This window comes from Haliotis asinina, chromosome 6 (assembly GCF_037392515.1).
Source record: "Haliotis asinina isolate JCU_RB_2024 chromosome 6, JCU_Hal_asi_v2, whole genome shotgun sequence".
NCBI lineage: Eukaryota > Metazoa > Mollusca > Gastropoda > Lepetellida > Haliotidae > Haliotis > Haliotis asinina.
Genome location: NC_090285.1, coordinates 46,631,886 through 46,652,201, shown reverse-complemented (window position 1 = coordinate 46,652,201; position 20,316 = coordinate 46,631,886). Strand labels below are relative to the sequence as shown.

At 38.9% G+C, this 20,316-nt stretch overlaps 1 protein-coding gene across 3 annotated transcripts in view; it reads right to left on the bottom strand.

Annotated features, from left to right (window-relative positions):
- Window positions 1-11,097: 11,097 nt before the first annotated feature.
- Window positions 11,098-20,316, bottom strand: part of LOC137287072 (adhesion G-protein coupled receptor G6-like) — an 89,854-nt gene continuing 80,635 nt past the window's right edge. For 2 of the 3 annotated variants that reach the window (XM_067819189.1, XM_067819190.1), the window contains 4 exons: window positions 19,749-20,149; window positions 15,320-15,391; window positions 14,171-14,263; window positions 11,098-13,948 (listed from right to left, as the gene is read on the bottom strand). In XM_067819189.1, the coding sequence (XP_067675290.1) occupies window positions 13,869-13,948; window positions 14,171-14,263; window positions 15,320-15,391; window positions 19,749-20,149 (646 nt within the window). In that variant the 3' untranslated portion in view covers window positions 11,098-13,868. Of the gene's footprint in view, window positions 13,949-14,170; window positions 14,264-15,182; window positions 15,204-15,319; window positions 15,392-19,748; window positions 20,150-20,316 lie in introns of all 3 variants that reach the window. The other variant, XM_067819192.1, reaches the window with a different exon arrangement.

The following is a 20,316-nucleotide window of genomic DNA, read 5'->3' as shown; positions in this document are numbered from 1 at the left end:
GTACCAACTGCCCCGTGTCCATACTGACCGCACACCACAGCTGCCAGAACTGACCAATCATGTGAAAATATAATGAAGAAGACACGGGGAATGTATCAAAAGGATTCAAAGATAGATAATTATGAATCAAGCGTACATCTGTCAAGTATTTTGACATATGAATAGTCATCAAGTTTCATGAAACGTTTTCGACAACAGGCCACAATCGTTGGTCTTTTACCACCACATCACACTAAATATTTCTGTCTCAATTTTTTATGTGTAAACGGAACCGTTAAAGGCTCGTAGTTAGTGGCAAGTGGTACAATGATATGAAAGGTTCGTTTGCTGCTTTCATTATTTGTCTTGGTTACACTTCATAGCCTATGTATTTTTTTGCGTATCGTTGTAGTTTTAATGTGTTACCACAGCTCAAGGAACAGTGGTGGAAACTAACTCTTGGTTTTTGATGTTGAAATAATTTGTAATCTGGGAGACAACACTCATGCAAATAACGTCATAATCATTCATTTTTCAAATAATGAAAACAGATGGGCATAATGCATTTCCCTGCGTGAAATATATGCTTATGAAATATGTAAACATGATTACTGTTTAATTGTGTCGCTGTTATTGATTTTATATGTTTTAACTTTGTATATCACAGTTCCGCACTCATGGTTGGTGAAAACTTCTTTCCTTGAATAAACATTTTGCCAAGATCTTCAACATCGGTTTTTGGTGAGTTGATGGTCTGATGGTTGATCGTTTGTTCCCTAAAGCAGGGTTCCATCCCTGATTTACCCAGCTGAGCAACATATAATAACAATCAGAGAAACCGCTTCATGTCATCTACATTCAATGGCTGTTATGTCGAAGTTGAGTAAGTCAGTTTAGTCTAGGCCCAAACAAACCACTGATCAACAGCATGAGCATCGATCTAGGCAACTGTGATGCGATGATGTATCATCGAAGTCAGTGAGCCTGACCACCCAATCCCGTTAGTCGCAACACGTATGGGTTACTGAAGTCTTAGATCAATTTTAACCTTGATCTTTATGGGTCTGTGTAACACAGTACTTATCAACTGCTCGACACAAAAAACTGGATGAAACAATAGGAACATGCAGAGGCAAACAAAATTACTTCGAGATACATCGGAGCTGGTACATCAAGGTTGGACACAATAGCGTTGACTGTTTAAAGAGCCCGGGTGACATGAAAGGCAGCAAAGACTTTCATTTGGACCATGGTTTACCGTGTATAACTGACTTACCTTTGCGTGTGTTTGTACTATGTCACGCCAGGCATCATCCCTATGTGACAGAGATTCAAAAACATCTGCCAATGCTGCAAGCGGAATTGTACAGTCAAGTACCTCTGCTTCTGGTTAGGGTGTCATGTGACTATGAAATGGGTTTTACCACCTTTACTATTACACTGATTACAAAATATGCATTGAATTCATCAAACAAGGACTAAATGACATTAAAATATGTACAAGTTTCTTCTCCACCCCTTCCCAGCCCCCTGAAAATGATCAGATGAAAACTTTCACTGAATATAAAGAATTATGTTATCTCGGGAAATCTCAACTGAGAGTCCAAAGAGCGTCACGGCTTGTTCACGGGTTCTGCGACATTAAGAAGTCAGTATGCGAGTGGATCCCAAACTGATACAGATGTCAGACGTTTACAGCATTGGTCAAACCTACCCGAATGGGTATGGCGCTGAAAAATTTAGAACCCTAATTTTGTTGAACCTGGATTCGAGCCACTGGTGTTTCAGACAGGACCAACTGTGTTCATCGAATTTTTGCATCTTACGCGCCACTTTGTGTTAGAAAGAAGCTTGTCCTTTGACTGTTGTTGCAAATATTTTCTTATCGCTTTGTTTGGCGTTTGGTGGTGGTGGGGGTTGGGGTTGGGGTTGGGGGTTGGGTGGGGGTTCCAGCAATTACCACGTAGGGAATCTTCGGCGTGAATAGCGATCATTAAAACAACTAGACTACCCCACCGCCCTCCCCCAATTAAAATTAAATGATATATGTATCACATATCCAGATAAATAGTCAACTGAAAATTGAAAAAAAAACCTTATGTTTAACCTAGGTTCTTCAAATACAAACATGTCCTCACATGAATTGTCTTTTGAGATGTTCCCTGATCAGTGGAAGCTGATACTGTTAAACTTCACAAAACTAAATGTGCAGATACTATGCACTTTTGTACACATATTCGGGGCAGGGTGTCACATTCACAGGACCCTTACAATGTATAGTCAACGCATGAAATAAATCCGGGGTTATTGAAATGGGGTGCGTCTTCATTCCCTTGGCCCAATGACCAATCAATACCCCACGGACAGCTAGATAAAGGCCAGAGGCCAGGAATATAAAAATGTTTTCATTGTCCAGTGGTGGCTAGTTCTAATGACTAGGTATTCACGGACAATGGGATGGACGCCGATTGTTTTTTTTGTCAGTACCTTGTGTTTGGGGCACAGCGTCCCACATTAAACATTTAGCGATAATTTAATTTTATACGAAAGCTGATCTTCTGAATGGCTAATCAATCGCGTGCTGTTGTGAGAGATAAATCTGAAAGACTGATAAAAGGCCTTGAGGATTAACAAGATGTCGAGAGTTGTCGTGTCACCATTGTCATAAAGGATGATATGAGGTTGGTATAGTGTTTGGAAATCTGTTCCATTTTGTTTGAGACATCCCATTGTGTTGCTTTCAAAGCATGTAATGTTAAACAAATAATTGATGGCTATGGCCATTGTCAAAAGACACGAATAAACCCGATGTATTGATTGGGAGCAATATGTATAAAACCCTTGATCTGTTTTATTTTTCAGGACTGTTTATTTGTGTGTTAAATATTCTTATCTTTAAAATATTCCATTCATTGTATAATGCCTCGTCTATAGTCCATCATTTTCACCTGTGTATTACAGCTGGTTGATGAAAAAACAATATTTGTACTACTGGTTAGTTTTTTTAAAGATTAATAAATAGGTCAATTCAATTTCCATAATAAAAAGATTTGGCAAAAGAATGAATATTTCAAATGATATATGGTTATTTGGAGATTCAAAATAAATTCCCTTTTTTATGGTGAAATACTATAGCAAGTCATGAAACATGTCATTGACATATAAGATGTGATAACTTCGTGTGAAAAATCTACTAACAGCAGACTTTATTATATGTCAGTGTGTGTTTGTGTGTTCGAACCACAATCGATAGTGACTGTACAAGGTGTTCGCGAAAGGGTAACTGTATCCAGTCGCAAACACACGCATAGACACGTCAAACTTTCATCCGAAAAGACACAAGAATATAAAGCTCAAATAAGAAATTAAAACCACATCTTTAAACTTTGAGTGTTATACTTGTCAATGAGTAAACTTTGAACTCCTCGCAGAAATTCCTTACTCTGTTTTACTTCAAAATAAATGTAAATGCCGTGAAGAATGTGATCTGACCAACTTGACAATGACTACATTTTACAGTGAATGTTTTGTGTACCTAACAATGAGAAGTAATTTTGAATAGTACATGACTATTCATGTATGGGATAACAGTGATTCACAGAATGCAGTAACATTGCTATATCAATAGTAGTTCTTCTGTTAGACTTGTAACCGATGTTTAGGGTGTGATTATGGAAGGGTATGCCCCGTACTTTATGAAATGTGAGAAATGTGAGAAACATGTAGTGCTAGGAATTACATGACAAACCCTCTTATGTATTCATTTGGTGACGATCACAGTTTGCACAAGTCTAATATTGTACATGCCTACTCGTACGAAATGAAATGAAATGAAATTATAGTTTCCTATCAAATTACAATTACAGTTTCCTATCAAAGGATTTACTCATTAACGTGCAAACTTCAATCTGAAATGTGTCGTCAAAGGCAACACTAGAAACGATATTTTAATAATAGGTTCATATACCCTGCTTTGTATTCTTTTAGGATTAAAAACTTTTAATGTAATACTTCATATTTTAACCTTTTGAAAGAAAAATACTGCTTGACAATCTTTATGAGCTCAACAATGACATTACATAAACAGCATGCATCACCATCCCTGATTGTCAAATGTATCACTTCCAGCTCGTCTCTGCTGACAAAGGACATGTGCTCATGTAAATACTTATGAATATTTGATAAGCACGAAAGGGAGCGTGCATAAAATGTAGCAGGTTGTACGTGATTAGCTTTTAAAAAGTACTCTTAACACGTAAAAGATATAATAGTGATTCCAGGTCTTTGTGACAAGAATATATATGAAAAGCATTAATGTTTTTGTATTCACGAACAAAGGACACTTATTCACATCAGTTTCAAACTTCAAAACATCTGCACAATTTTATGTTGAGAAAATTTGGGGCAGTTTATTTCATGCTTGGACAATAAAACCAACATCTTACTGTAGTTATCTATGAATAACAAATCTAGTCACTGAAGTCAGCTTCCACTGATGAGGGGAATTCACACTCTTCAAAACAAACGTTACCTTCATGGCTACCGACACGCGTAATTATCGCAGTCCTCTCGTTGGATAGTAGGTTTGTTTGTTTGTTTGTTTGTTTCTTCCCAGGTGCGATATGTTAGCAGTCATGTGATAAGTGCAATATTAACACTCGTGGAAACACGTCGTGCGCTCAATGCTTATGAACAGCACTCTAGAAGAGTGACAGAGAATTGAACCACGAAGGAGAGTGAGTGACCATTTTGGTCCGATGATTGGCATCAAATCGATTTAGGCACAGTGGATATTGCCGCACGAATGAGAAAATGTTCCTCATCATCGAATATGGGCGGAGGAGTTGCAGAATGGTGACACCATTCGCTCGTGGCCCGATTTCTTTTTCCTACATGGGTAGAATGTGTGACACCCATTTCTACTCACTCACTCACTCACTCACTCACTCACTCACTCACTCACTCACTCACTCACTCACTCACTCACTCACTCACTCACTCACTCACTCACTCACTCACTCATCGCCATTACCCGTGTATTATGCTTACGTTATGAGACATGCTTCCATTCCGTTTCATAGCCTCGTTCCGGCGATGGGGTAGCGTTCGCCCGTAGACCCGGGTTCGATTTCCCACATAGTTACAGTGTGCGAAGCCCATTTTGGGTGTCTACTGGTATTGCTGGAATATTGCTAAAAGCTGCGTAAAACCCAACACACTCACTCGTTCAGAAAATGACGAAATTTCTGCCACCCAAAAGTAACGTCTTTCTCCCGGGTGTGTTTGAGGCTTGTATTTCTAAGTGGAAACGACCTAAAAATGTCAATGTCCCGGGGTTACGGTTAAAGGTATACTGCAAAAAGGTGTATTTGCTCCCAATTAACAAATGTTCCCTGTGCGACTGCCGATAGAATATAACCTGAAAACGACGTGATCACTTGAATGAACTATGAATATGAATATTAGTTTCTACTACGGTCTTGTTGTGAGGTGTACGATGATGGTAAAGAAATGTGTCGGCAATAAAACTTGAATATGGAAGACTGAATAAGAAAACGCATAACGATTTTCATGCATTACGTATACTACAAACAAAAAGTAAAACTTTTATAGTCATGTATGAACTTAAACGTGGTGAGTTAAGTTTTAAGCCTCCCTAAGCAATATTCCATCTATGAAAGGCGACTATGCTTGTCGTAATAGGCGACTTAAGGGATCGGGTGGTCAGGATCACTGACTTGTTTGACATATGTCATCGGTTCCAAGTGCGCAGATCGATGCTCATGAAGTTGATCACTGGATTGTCTGGTCCAGACTCGAATATTTACAGACCGCCGCCATATAGCTGGAATATTGCTGAGTGCGGCATAAACGAAACTCACTCACTACATAGGCGTAGTCTGTAAATAAAAGAGCTGGATCAGTCAGTGCAGCAATAAACAGTAAGAGTATCGCTTTACGAAATTGGGATACGTTAATCACGTTTCAACCAATGCAAGTATGCGAGTTTGACCACCCAATCTCGTTAGTCGCCGCTTTACGTGCGTCGCTGAAGATTAGCTCTAACCCGAATGTTCACGGGTGTCATATATGACTTGAAATGCCATCAATACTACTATCTAGCCCCTTGAAATGAACCTGCTCAGGAGTACTAGTTTCAAATCATCATATTATCCTTCACAGCCATATATAACATACACTTACATTGGTCCAGACAACCGTTTCAGACATACTTTAATAATCTCAGCACGTTCATATTCTCCCGAGAATTCTTACAACAATGTTTCGCCCACTGCCTCGAGAATGTACAAGTATTACCTTCAGCATTATATTCGAGACCGGTTAGTGACAGTCCTTGAGTTGCGACAGTTTCATTTAATAAGTACGTAGTTGTTATTGATTACCAATGGCTATCGAATTTTATAGTTTATAGTTTTTAACATGCATAGACCTTCTTAGACATTCTTGTTTGACTAGTAACATCTTCGCGAGAGACATAAAGAGCGTTAAGTTAGGATGGATGAACAAATTTCCTGTAATCAGGAGTGACATTTCTACGACCGTTCAGACAGAGTTATCAAGTAAGTGCAAAACAAGGTAAATGTAATTCCGGTAACTGGAATATAAAAGGTCAACCACCGACAAATTAGATTTGAACAGTCAAATAAACTCAGACCTATTGAGGAATGCGGCTAGAAATGTTTCATTTCATGAATGTGATTAATGATTCTCGAGTATATACGAAGCAGGTCCGTGAGGAGTAAAAGGCAAACTGGGAGTAAACATGTATGAATGGATAGTTGAGAATTGAGAAAAGGATTAGCGTATCCTGCCCATGTAAGAACTGCAAAGACTAAAAGGAAATCGATTTTGCATCGTTACGTTCGCGAGTAGAAAGAGAACATTTGACAAAAACCTGACGTGAAGTTTTTATAAGATCATTTAATGACCGCCAAGGATCATATACATATGTGCCACCGAGGCCAATATTCAGCAATGACGTCACTGCAGCGGGTGAAACAGGCAGAGAACAAGTTATGGCTATACAGACGTTAAGGGTCAGTGAGTTAAAATTCAGCAGTATCGTGGCAAGAGAAAGTTTGCATGAACGTAGATACACACAGTCACCAAAGGACAATAACATGACTAGACTAGTGTGGAAATATCTCACCACGCTTAACAATACAATATTGTAGAAAGGGACTAAAGATCGTGAACAGCTAAAGATTCATCCATCAAATAATGACATAAAAAAACTAGCATAGGTCAACGAATTGGCATTGTGACTTAGTGTCTTAATGACCTAGTAACCAAATCCACCAAAACAAACAGAATTTGCATTTGTAAATATAACACCCGATCAGTATCTCAAAGAATGTTTCTCCAATCCCACCCCCTTTACCATTAAAAGAGTCCATTGTACGATTCCGACTATAGGATGGTGTACCTCTGAATACATGGTCTTTGTTAAAAGGTCCTTATTTCCTGTTTCCAGCTGGTGACACCATCACAAGCAAAGGCAAGTCATTTTTTTCACCTATGAAGTAGGGGAACCTATGGTACAAATGAGCACAATGAATCGCACCTAAATAGATCATAGTTTGTAATGCATGCCCCAAATTTGGACATTTCTGTCACTTGTTTTCTCAAAAATATAATCTCATGTTGTATAAAATCAACAGTAACTTAAATCTATATTTCCGTACGCTGTGTAACTGCATGTTCACAACACGAAATCGGGGTTACTGTATAGCCTACCTGTCGATATGTTGATAGGGGTGGTGGGGTAGCTCAGTGGTTAAGGCATTCGCTCGTCACGCCGAAGAGCCGAGTTCAAATCCCCACATACGTCCAATGTGTGAAGCTCATATCTGGTATCCTCGCCGTGATATTGATGGAATATTGCTAAATGCGATGTACAATCTATACTCACTCATTCCGACATGTTAATAAAAAAGAACAAAAGCCCTCATGATAATAACACCACTAGACATTCCTGAAGACCTTCCCAGCGATATCTGTTTATGCGAATTAGTATCAACAGTGATGATACCGGGTGCTAAAGAAGAGCTGGGCGTACTCTGACCTACTGGTCGCTACTGCCACAAACACATGCAAATGCAGGTCAAGTTCTCACTTGAAAACAACATACGTGAACATAGTTCTGACGGTGGTGTGTGGTCCTGTACACACAAGTTGTAAGTCACAAAGCAGTTGAAGTTTGGCAGCCTCCTGCGTGGAAAAATCATTGGTGTTTGACAGCTTGAGCCCTGAGTGTTTCTAAGACTTCAGCCCTGCCTGTCCCACAACAAAGCAGATGTCTTACAGTGGTCTCACCTTTGGCAGGTGAGTTTGTTCCGTTCACCCAGCAGAAAATGGGTACCTGGTGGGAGCTTTAAACATGTACAAGTGTGTGAAAACAGGCGCTTTATGAATGGTCATTTTTATTACATTGCAAATCAAAACGAAATTGCATCGGAAATAATTTCGTCGCTCATGCAATTACAAACGTCCTCATGGACGATGTATCCAACTTTTGAGCAGGACCAGAGTACCGTTGTACAAAACAATCTTGTCCCCAAGATTACCTTAAGCGTGTGTTATGGTATGGGAGTTACAGCAGCCTTAGCGCTAGGATCGCTTTGAACAATGGACCCAGAATACCTGCAGCTGAAATTTTGACACATTTGTGTTAAACTCTTTTAGATTTATTTGGGATACAGGTTTTCAATTGCCACGCGAACAAAACAAGTGTTTGTGTCAAGGGAGGTAAGTTTAGCACTTTTCCAAAGTACTTGCTCTGAAAATCAAGAATGGGCTCGGCAAAGAGCATCCGCATTGGGAGTTAAACTCGGGTATTCGACAAAAACAATCGAAAACTTCAATTACCGCATCGCCCCTTTAGAAGAGTGTTTTTCTTGAGACGATTTTTAACTGTCGACTTTAAGATGTCAGAGAACACAAGGAGCGCATACACGGTGGACAACATGCTATTTCTCACCGATATCCCGTGTCTTTTTTAATTTATTTAAAGGTATTAGAATGAAAAAGAATACTTTAAAGTGCGCATGATTAGACATTTAATTTCATAAATCAGAAAGCAATTACTCGTTTTCTATTTTCCAAATGAATATTTGTGTCCCCCCGATAATAATCGCTAGGTAATCCCATTGCATGTTTCTCATAATGGCAGGAAAATGACAGATCAAAAGAAAAATGCACTAATCTTTTCAGCTTCGCCCTCCAAACCTTTTGACATGCAAAATAGATGCACGTGCTATGAAGCCAACCCCCAAAGGACACAACAAAGGAAATGTTAAATATAGGATCGGTAAACGAAAGCGAATTTAGATCCTTATCTCAAAGAAAGTGTATCCAATCCCAATTTTAGATCCACCTGTCAGTTGTACATGGGTGAAGATGATGAAATAGCAACGTAAGATTTATCGTAGTTGAAGGTAGGGGAGAGGGGGAGGGGCTGGGGTGGGGCTGGGGGAGGGGTGGGGTTGGCACAGAGGTAAGGGCTGTGTTGGCGTGAACTTGGTGGAAGAGACTTGTTAATTGAATTTTCTTGGTTAGAATTCGTAATTGCGAGAGTAAGGGATCTCCTTGTTCAAAAGAAAGTAAAGTGAACATATGGACTAAACGTCAAGGGACGGTGATGGAATCGATTAGCAATTAGATAAAGGTAAAATAACGAAATAACCAAATACAGTGTAACAAGCAAGTAAACGGATGAAATAAGCGTCTTTGTACATTTGGTTTGGGAGTGGGGAGGGTAAGGACAGCGCATCGTGGTTTCAAAGTAGGAGAGGTTGAGGTTGAGGCCCGTGGAGTCACCGTCCAGACAAAGCTGTGCGATCTGGGTGGCAGAACCTACAGCCATAACGACTGCTATCTTTGTGCTAAAACACGAAAGGTATAAACGTATAGCTACTTTACCGTACCCAGTGAACCTGTTACGTGTTTGATCTGGGAGCGACACCAGCGGGTGGCCTGGTAGTGTCGGGGGGAATTTCATAAACTACCTGAGGTTTTGTCATTCTCCACTGAAACATGCATGTATTGGGGATATGAGCTTCTATAGGCCGATACTCTCTTCCTAATTGTCCATTCACAATCGTATAAACAGCTGGTGTGTTTTCTCGTTGCGTTTGACGTTGCCCTTCTATCACACTCATGGGATTTCATCCGTCAAGTGCACTCGTAATTGAATGGGATGGGTTCATCGCGCTTCTTTTCGTCACAAATAATGACTGAATATTATGATGATTTTTTTCTTTTCTCTTCAGTTTCCCTTTCCATGGGTTCACTGATGCGGCGAGCCATCAAGATTTCCACCAAATAAATGGGTTTCACTGCACGCGTCGGAGCGGGTTCTACGATGTGACACTGCTCACTTTGTCGCTTGTTCGGGGTTAATCCTGAGATTACGATGGCTCAATGGTAGGTTCTGTGAGGAATTAGAAGCTTTTCCTACAACGGATAGGCCCCAAGAAATAGAGATAAGCTTCCTGTTAACGAGTGATGATGTCGGGTAGAGATGACAATAGTTCATAATGTTATCGCGTTTATCGGCAAAGTTACCTCACAAGAGATTTCAACCAGAACAGATTAATTTTTGATTTGAAGTTAACCGAATTTTTATTCAATTCGGAAACCATTTTTTTGGTGTGTGCCTGAAAGAACCCATAGATGTAGGTGTTTCAGTGCACACATAGCAGTTTGAAATAAAACTGTTTACTCTCGTGTTTGTCATTTGTGAACCGTGTCTGTATTAACCAGGTTTTTTAAACAGAGGTCATGATCAAAATGTGGACTATTGTTTATACAGATACATCGGTAATGTATTTAACACTGGCGTGAATACCCGATGACAGCATTATTCGAATGGAAAGTGATTAAATATTTATATATAGAACCCTGTTAATCCAGACGCTGAGGTTTCCATTGAATTCGTCCATGCTAACAAATATTCGGATTAACATATGACTGACAACGAGTAATATGTTATGAAGTAAAACGTCCGTCAAAGATTCTACCGGAATTAGTAAGTCCTGCTTACTGTTTTTTATGTATCATGAATTAACAACTTAAATATATTACTAAAAACCTGGATAAAAATCAGTATTTATTCATCAGCAAAATGATACAGACAAATTGTTCACATTGTATAAACTATACTACATTTTGATGAAATGGCAATTTGTTAATTCGAGTCAATGTATAAAAACAATAACACATGTTAGTAAACATATTGCGAATACTTCATAAAGTCATACGGCTTGTTACTCATACACACATTACTCCAGTAATGACAACAAAGGGAAAATGTTTCCTTTCTGAGAACGTGACAAGGGAGACAACTATGCTGTGCCATGGTAGTTTAGTAAGCGAATTCAAATCCGAAGTACAATTTGCCATGACTTTATGCATGGGGCATTGTGCCCGGGGCATAGTGTCTTTGGATTTGCTCCGACTTGAACAGCAGTTTAGGTATTCCACGACAAGTTAGAGTCTGAGGAATATCCAAAGTCAAGATGTCAAGTCGTTTATTTAAGATATGTTGTCAAAATCGCAATAACCCAGCCATATGACGGCATAATCGAGTCATGACCAGACAGGCCAGTGATTGATATTAAGAGCAACAGTCCACGCCGTAGAATTACGATAACATGTTGTAAACGAAAAAAACCCGACTCTGATCACTGATCCTATTATTCGCTTTTAGGGACAAGCATTGACAGTTGGAATAACGCCAGAATCCCCACAAATGTAAGCGCCGACAAGACCAGAAAACCAGTACGAATCCCAGTAACCAAGGGACACAACTCTACATACTATGGAAACCACCACTGGCATCCTTGGGCACGGTGTTGGAACAGGTACATGTACGTAAGGCAACAAGTAAGATGAAAAAGTGATATTGATTCATATCACTACGTGTAAATATAGGTGCTGCTGGCACAATTTTCAGGAGAATATTTAAAAAAGCCTATTGAGGGCAGTAAGTACATTACCTTGAACAATAATAGTTACAAACAGATATATGAATCTGGTAGTGTTGTCGTATACCATACCTTAGATATATTGCTCTTTCCTTCAGGAGAATAGGTTTATGTATGCATGTGAATGACTAGCACCAAACAGTTTCCATTAAACTTGTGTAAACCTGAGGCTAAATTTCACCAAAGAAAGGCATTTTGAGCAACAATCATACGACATGATTATGCAATAGGAATCATACGGGAACGTCAAATGTATAACAACATATAAATACATAAATGTAAAAAGAGGATATGTCTACACGTAGTAAGCAAATATTCAAAATACATGCATATTAGAGGATGGCTGTCAGTTTAAGCTGTGTGTATTCTATATTATCGCTGTTCTCGAGAATCTTTAAGCTTTAAGACAACTTATGATACACCCTTACTTGACAGCATAGACAACGTGTTTTTGTCGCGAAAGGCGGTGGGTAAAGCTAGTGGTTAAAGCGTCCCTTCGTCACGCCGAAAACCCGAGTTCTATTAACCACATTTGTACAGTGTGTAGAGCCCAGTTCTCGGTCTCCAGGTCATGATATTGCTGGAATATTGCTTAAAGCGGTGTTAGACCTGTTTCACTTTTGTGATGACTGTCATGTTTGGTCCTGGTTAAGGACTAAGTCCTGTATACGTCTACAAAGATGACGTCAGGAAGGTGTGCAAGACTCAACCTGGTGCACATTGGAAGTATTCTGACTTGTTTCAAGACTGTCTGGCATTACCCAATTCAGACCACTGGAACATGTCTGCAACATGTTTGCTACATACAACATGCTTGGAGCCATTGAAACACAAGTCATTTTTGAACATTCATGTCTGAATATTTGCCCCAAGCGTGATGGCAATGAAAGACATATCGTATTTGGCGAATATTCATCTCACAACCGAAATTTTGTGACAAATCGTTGCATAACTGTCATTGTCATTGACATTGAGATGTATTTATATGCTATAAGCCTTCGTTCACTTACTGTTGATGACGACACGTCCATGGATACCACTGATGCAACAAGGACGTCTTTCATTACAGCCCCAAATAACAATGGTCGTTGTACATATTACGTGAGTGATTCATTTGCGTCATGGACTTATCATTACTTATCGGTACACCATGTGTTCTCCATTGATAGAAACCGTACACGTGTGGGATGCAACACGCAACATTTCATACCAGTGTGTAGCATCCCTCCAACATTTGACTCGAGTCTGATGAACCCTCTTCAACATCTTACACGAGTCGGATGCAATATGTGCAACATTTTACACGTGCCTGTTGCACCATCTGCAACATTTTACCCAAGTCTGTTGCACCCTCTGCAACATTTTAAACGAATCGGATGCAAGATGTGCAATATTTTAACGAGTTAGTTGAACCCTCTGTGCAAGAGTTTGGTGCAAAGTCTGCAATATTCTACACGATTCTGATCACCCATCTGCAACATTGTACAAGAGCCTCCTGAGGCAAATGCTAGGCCTGTGTCCCATAACAAAAGATATAGCCTTTGTCACCATCCAGAACTGAATCCAATGTTGACAAGAAGTCTTCACTGATGTCGCATCGATTCTTACATATAATCATAGCAATTTGTGGAGAAGCCACGGCCATGTCATGAAACAAGTCTTAGACATGTTACAATAAGACACAGATTCCGCAACGACGGGTAACCCATGCTTTGCATGCACAGTCACCATAGTCGTCTCAGGCGGCCCAGACAATTTAACCTTGGACCTACCCCAGATGGGCAAGTTCTGTTCGTGCCTCATAGACGTTTACTTTACAGTTTATTAGCTCGCTGAGATCGTGGATAAATATCTTTGAGATGATCTGTTCAATCTGACAGGTTAGATGGATGTAGATGAGCGAGAGTTTTCAACCCCTCCGCTGCTCTGGAAATCGCTGTCTGATGATAGTTCTGTCCTTTCTGAAACAACAAAAATGTGAACATGTTAAAAGTGGACACAATTTTTTTTCGGCAAACGTAATGGTTGTAATTATCCTGGAAACGTATGAGTTCAATCTCCTTGATTACAAAATATAACTGGGCAAAAACATTTAAAAAGTATGACTTTTAAAAATTGTCTCGCTTGTTACAGCGTTATATGCCTTTGAAAATATTTTACTGACGCTTGTCAATGTTTCTTACTTTTGATCTTGACGTCATCATTGCTGTTCTGTGAACTATTAGTCGACGCCATCGAGTTTTTAACTGTGTTGTTTGAGACAGGGGTCGTACAGCCTGAAGTTAAAAACTACGATGAATCTTCATTGTCCAGAAAAGAGATAGAAATGCAAAACAAACAAACCACATCGCTTTTATATGATGAAACGGATATACGAGCAAGGTGCAGTTACGAGTTACGATTAAGCACAACCTACAATCACACCTAATATCGTATCCACTAATGCATATTACGGAAGCTTTTTAACATTCTTTACGCTTCAATAGTTCCACAGATCGCCTCCTTACAGTTAGAACATTGTTGTGTGCGGTGTTAAACAACAAACCAACCAAACAATATAGATCGAGGAACAGTCAGATGATAATTCAAAAGACTGATACAGAAGTTCAGTTTGTATCGCAGACAGTTAGAACAGTAATGTAGAAATAATGATAGTAATAAAGTTGAAAACATTGTTATACAAACAACGAGACGGTTAATTGCATAAACAAAGATGGTTAAACAAGTAGGTAACGCGCACATAAAATCCTTCCAACACAATCACAAACACGTTGAGAAAACGGGGGTAAGCGTAAAGTTTGCTGAACTGTGACGAAAACAAAAATGCAACAATACATTTAAATCTGCTTTATGATTCTGCCTCACCCACAAGCCATGCACAGGATTCTTTATCACTGACATCATGCGCAGTACACACCACCTCAATGAATAAAAGCAATTGAGCCTCCCCTGTTTATGAGAAATACTCACAAGCAGAGTCGATGAAAACAATGCATCGACTAGTGTAAAATTATGTACTTTACACTCTGTGTTAACATTAGCGACGATGATAAACATGCTTTTTCTCAGCGGCATGAAAACAGAACCACATGAACAGAATGTTTTTTGTGTGATTAGAATGCCCTCACCACAAACAAATAAAAATAAATTCAATTAGGGTATTACACACAAACAAAAATATTTTTTCAAAGTCACCTGGGCTATGTTTCATGCGAGCTGGAGGATAAATACAAAGACTAATTATACATAATACATATCGCTTTTTAATTTATCGCGCCCTGCTCTCCTATCAGAAAATGTATGCCTCGTCAAACAGATGTAGATTTACTGACCTGGTGTAAATGTTAGTAAAGTTACTTGATCCTGATCGTTCGTTCTAGCCACATGATATACCGTTCTTTCCACTGAAATGATTATATAATTGTCACTTTGCAGAGCCTGTTACGGCATATGAAACATTTCTAAAAAGAAATTTAGTTATCGGGCTTGCTATTTACGTTATGGAACAGCGTAAGCGTTAGATCAGAGCGGTGTGCCTTGAGAGAGAATGGAAGAAAAAGAATGGTTCGTCTTTATTTGCTTGCCAGTGGCGCGGATGTCCATTCACACGATGGACATCCAAAGGCTTTTTGTATAAGCGGGTATCTGGTTTACAAAAGGACCGGGTTACTACCGAATTTCATTGAGAGACATACTGATTGTTCCATTTACCTCTGGGTGGGGGTGGGGGGTGGGGGGTGGGGTGGTGGTGATCTAAATATCTCCTTGTGATTGAAAACAGCATTTATTTTACGTTGAGTTGAGTTGTGTTTTACGTCATATCGGCATTAGTCTAGCCATATAGTGACGGGATCAAGTCTGCATTTAGTACCATTCTCATTTCATGATCCAAAAGAGTTTTGTTTTAAGAAACATACATTTTCATTTCACTGCCATGTAAAAGCAGAAAATGTAATAGTACCAAATACAAAAGCAAGCAATTCGTTATTCCCATTACAGTACTGCAATTTATGGGGAATTTGTTTTAAAGAGAATGAAGAACACGAAGGGTGATAAAAAGCGGCATCAAGAAGAAATGAACCGTGATCAGGTTGTCCAGAAAACATATAGATAAAGCAGTCTGATCTACAAAATAGACTTGTCAAAGCACCAAAGTCTATACAGCATGCATATCCAAGCGTTCTAGTAATGGCGACACAAAAATGCCAACTTCTGTAAGTTTACTGACATTGTTTTTCATAAACTGTGGTACCATGTGCTGTATTTTGTTCGGAATAACTGAATTATGAAGACAGTTGCAAGCATTTTCTGTATTTCCATAAATGTATTTACAAACTCATTCGTTATACGTTTATGTCTTGAAGAAACATTTATACAGGCTGATGCAGCCTGTTTGTTGATCCCATTTACTTTTGCACAGAATGTTTTTCGGGAAATAAAATACTGTCTGAATCAACACAATGAAATGGGTATTACTAAGCTGAAAACAATTTCTAATCACAATTATTTGTGTATCAGAAAACAAACAAGAAAAACGAGAAAACGATGACCTCGAGGGTGGGGGTTTTGGGTGGGTAAGTAAAAAGATATGGTGGATGTAGAGTGGAAACGTATCCCCAGTATTCAACAGGGTGGGTCCTGAACCAAATGATGTTTCATTAAAACGGTAAGATGGAATTACCGTGGGGTTTGGTGATCACCGCACTGCGGCAAATGTCGGAAGGCTCAAAATCCTCATGTACAAAGTGCACAGATTTGGGGGCCTGATTTGATTTTTTCGTTAAATTAGTTTTACAGCATATGGCTACGTACATCAGAACACGCGTAGACGTCTAAAACAACGGATGTAAAGAACTCACGGATACTTATTACAAAGATCCCAACCACTATGACTAATTATATATATATTAAATAACTAATTATATAAATCACTGGATTCAGTAGACAGAATGCTTAAACTGAACTAATATCCCTACCTCGTATGCAACCAAGAACAGGACCCCGTGTCACAAGGCTATCGTAGCGCTACGAATGTCGAATGTCTACGTTACAATATAGGAGGTACGACAGTCTTAGAGCAACAGATAGCTTCGTGAAACTGGAACCTGGTCATTCTTTCATAGACGTGGTCTCATCAAGCTACAATCAGTTAAACTTGGCACTTGTTGATTACCTGCCCGGCGTGTATTATTAAGGACTGGTCGTCTCTGAGTCGGAATCATGTCTGTCCAGTATATGTCTATATCATGATAACGTGGTACCAGTGTTCAATTACGGCATGGTTACTCTGAAATCCACCCCCTTATCAGAAATTTCCTTTTTTTGAAAGCGACTTTAAGTTACAACTTTAAAATACTTTTGTCATCAGGACCATATAATTTATCTACTTTATCACCTCCTGTCAATGAAAAGTTTAAAAGAATATATATGTAAGATGAATCGATTATATTTCTTCTGGCCCCAAACTCCTTTATATCTGCACAAGATCTTTTGCCGTTCAACGGCTCTTCTGCTGTGCAATGCAAACTAAGTGTCATCATACTCGACGCACATCTGTAATAGCTATGGAGTCATCATATGTTTGTCTGATGTCAGAACACTTGTGTTGGTGAGTGCATGAAAATCTGAAAACGTGTGTGTGTATCTGTGTGCGTGTATTCCATAAAATATTTATACATACACTGTCATTGTATAATAAAAATAATGCTATCATGTATTTTGACCTCCTTTTAGTTATGTATAGATGACAGAATCTCCTAAGCCTGTTAAGGCTGATGTATGTAAAGATGGGTAATATGTGTTTATTGTTCTTCATCTTCGTGTACATAATGTGACACTAAATAAACTATATCTCTCTGTCGCTATGATGCATGCTAATTTACTGGTAACTCGGAGGGATTCGACAATAAAACACATAAATCCGGATTTGTACAAGCAAACACATATAAACACGTCGATCGAGATGTATGCGCCGCAATCTTGAACGCTGCACCTTACACAGTGGCAGTCGCCATCAGCCGATATTCAAACAACCGACATGTCGTAATCCCATTATCGTTAAGTGCACATAGATTTATCAGTTTGTGTCAAATTAACCTGACAATAAATCAATACTCATACCAACATAATTAGTTTTTTGTATTAATTTCCTTCTCAGATATACACCATTATATCTTCGTGAAAGTGTGTTCGAACACGAACTACATCGGCTAGTTCATGTATCTGATAATACATGATGACATTAGCCCTAATGATATAATTAACACGTGTAGAAAAAGGAGACGTTTCACTAATAAATGAATCGGAAAAAACGACCAGAGAGGGTTAACGATTCACATGGAACAAACATTCAAGAAATTAAAGAGAACTACAATGTATTTTATAACTCTAATTACCAATTATCAGCAGATAATAAATTATCAGTCGTAAACTGCTTCAAGATATTATCAATGAGCATTAATGGTCATCTGTGTTCTATTATCATAGTCTGTCTCACAGTCCCTGAACGTCATTATTGTCCTTTCTGCCTAACCCCCTATGCTATATTTAAGCCCTAAATGAAGCAAATCTCCCCAGGGTCCTAATCTCCTTTCTCACTGGGACTCCTTTTCAATTTGAAAGTAATTATTTGTTTCTAACAAAATTACATATATTCAGAGGCCAAGCTAAAGAATGAGACAATTTTATGGATATATAACTTAGTATTCTGTTTGGCGTCGTTTCGAGGTAAGTCCTAATGTAAGTTCGTTGTCTCCACTTGTTTGATAAAAAACACAAGAATCTATGTCGAAACGTAGCACATAAAATTGTCGTAATTTACCATGATCTTGAATAAAAAAGACGAAGCGTCAGTCTATCATGCTACGTACATTATCATAATCTGTCGATAACGAAATCATACGCGCTATGTGCCAACAACATCGAGGGCATTATTAACGTGACCATTAATGTTATTAGACGCTGCACTAGGACGTGGGAATTTGAGCCAACTCAACAGGTCATGATCTGGAACATCAAGCATTAGTGTATCACCTTTCCCTCTTAAGAATAACAGAGAGCAATGCCTTAGCATCATCGATCGTATGTATAAATGATCTTAGTAATGACGATAGCGCTTTGTATGTAATGTTGTGTCGCTAGTGGGTAACCACTCATCGGTATTTGGACCCAGGCAACAGGTACATATATGCATATATACAAATAACCAAAGTTATTCGGACAAGCAGCACTATATGCAATAGAATACAAGCGAGAAAGAAACATTCCATGTGGGTAGGAAAGTGGTTTGTAAGATAATACTGATTTATAGAGAGCGTGAAATGTCATGTTAGAATATTTTGTTGATGTACCATTAAAAAGGAAGGGGATATTCCATTTTGCGAATGTACCACCAATCAATGTCAATGAATGAGAAAATAGTGAACATATATACAAACATGGAACCTTTCAAAAGGAATGGAATACATTGTCACATTCTCCCTTATTTTCTCTTCATTATGTGTTTTCTCCTTGGCTTCATTATTTGCTTTTCATCAATCTTGCAAATACAATCCCCCTTACTTTTCTGAATGGTATATTATGAATTAACATTTTTAATAAATTCAATATTCATTAATTTATACTGATTGTCGAATAAACATACAGACATAATTTCGTGATGTTAATTACATATTAAACACGAGGACGTGATAGAATCTTAACATTCAGGCTGATTTTTAGCTTTAAGTGAAGACCATTCGCGATCCAGAGTTTCAAACTTACCTTTGCTTGAAGATCGTTCTCCGGATTTTTCATCAATAGTTTCGCAACATGGTAGCTTTCGTCTCCACGCTGTGAGTGCATCTTTCTTAAATATGCAGTAGAATATGAAAATAAAAAGCCCCTGGAGGGAATTTGTAATGGCAAACAGGTAGTAGAAAACTGTGCTGGCACGGTCAATGGCAAAGACCGCAAACACCCAAGTGAGGCCAAGAAGGATGACCACGCCCACTGCCCCCCGTAGCTGAGTCATGGTGCTGGTATTGTCCGACTTGTTCAACTTCTTGCTGGACAGTCCAAGAATCTGACGTAATACCAGGCCAAAGGCGGCGAAGTTGATCAGCAAGATGACGGCGACTGGAGCGAGGAATGCAGCATAGAAGGCCGGGTTTCTGATCCAACAGCTGGAAATAGAAGATGGTACAGTCACAGACCATTGTACGTACAACCACAGACCACTTTACATAGAGTTACAGATCACTTTATATACAGACACAGACCACTTTACATACAGTCACAGGGCATTGTACGTGCAATCACAGACAACTTTGGATACAATCACAGACCACTT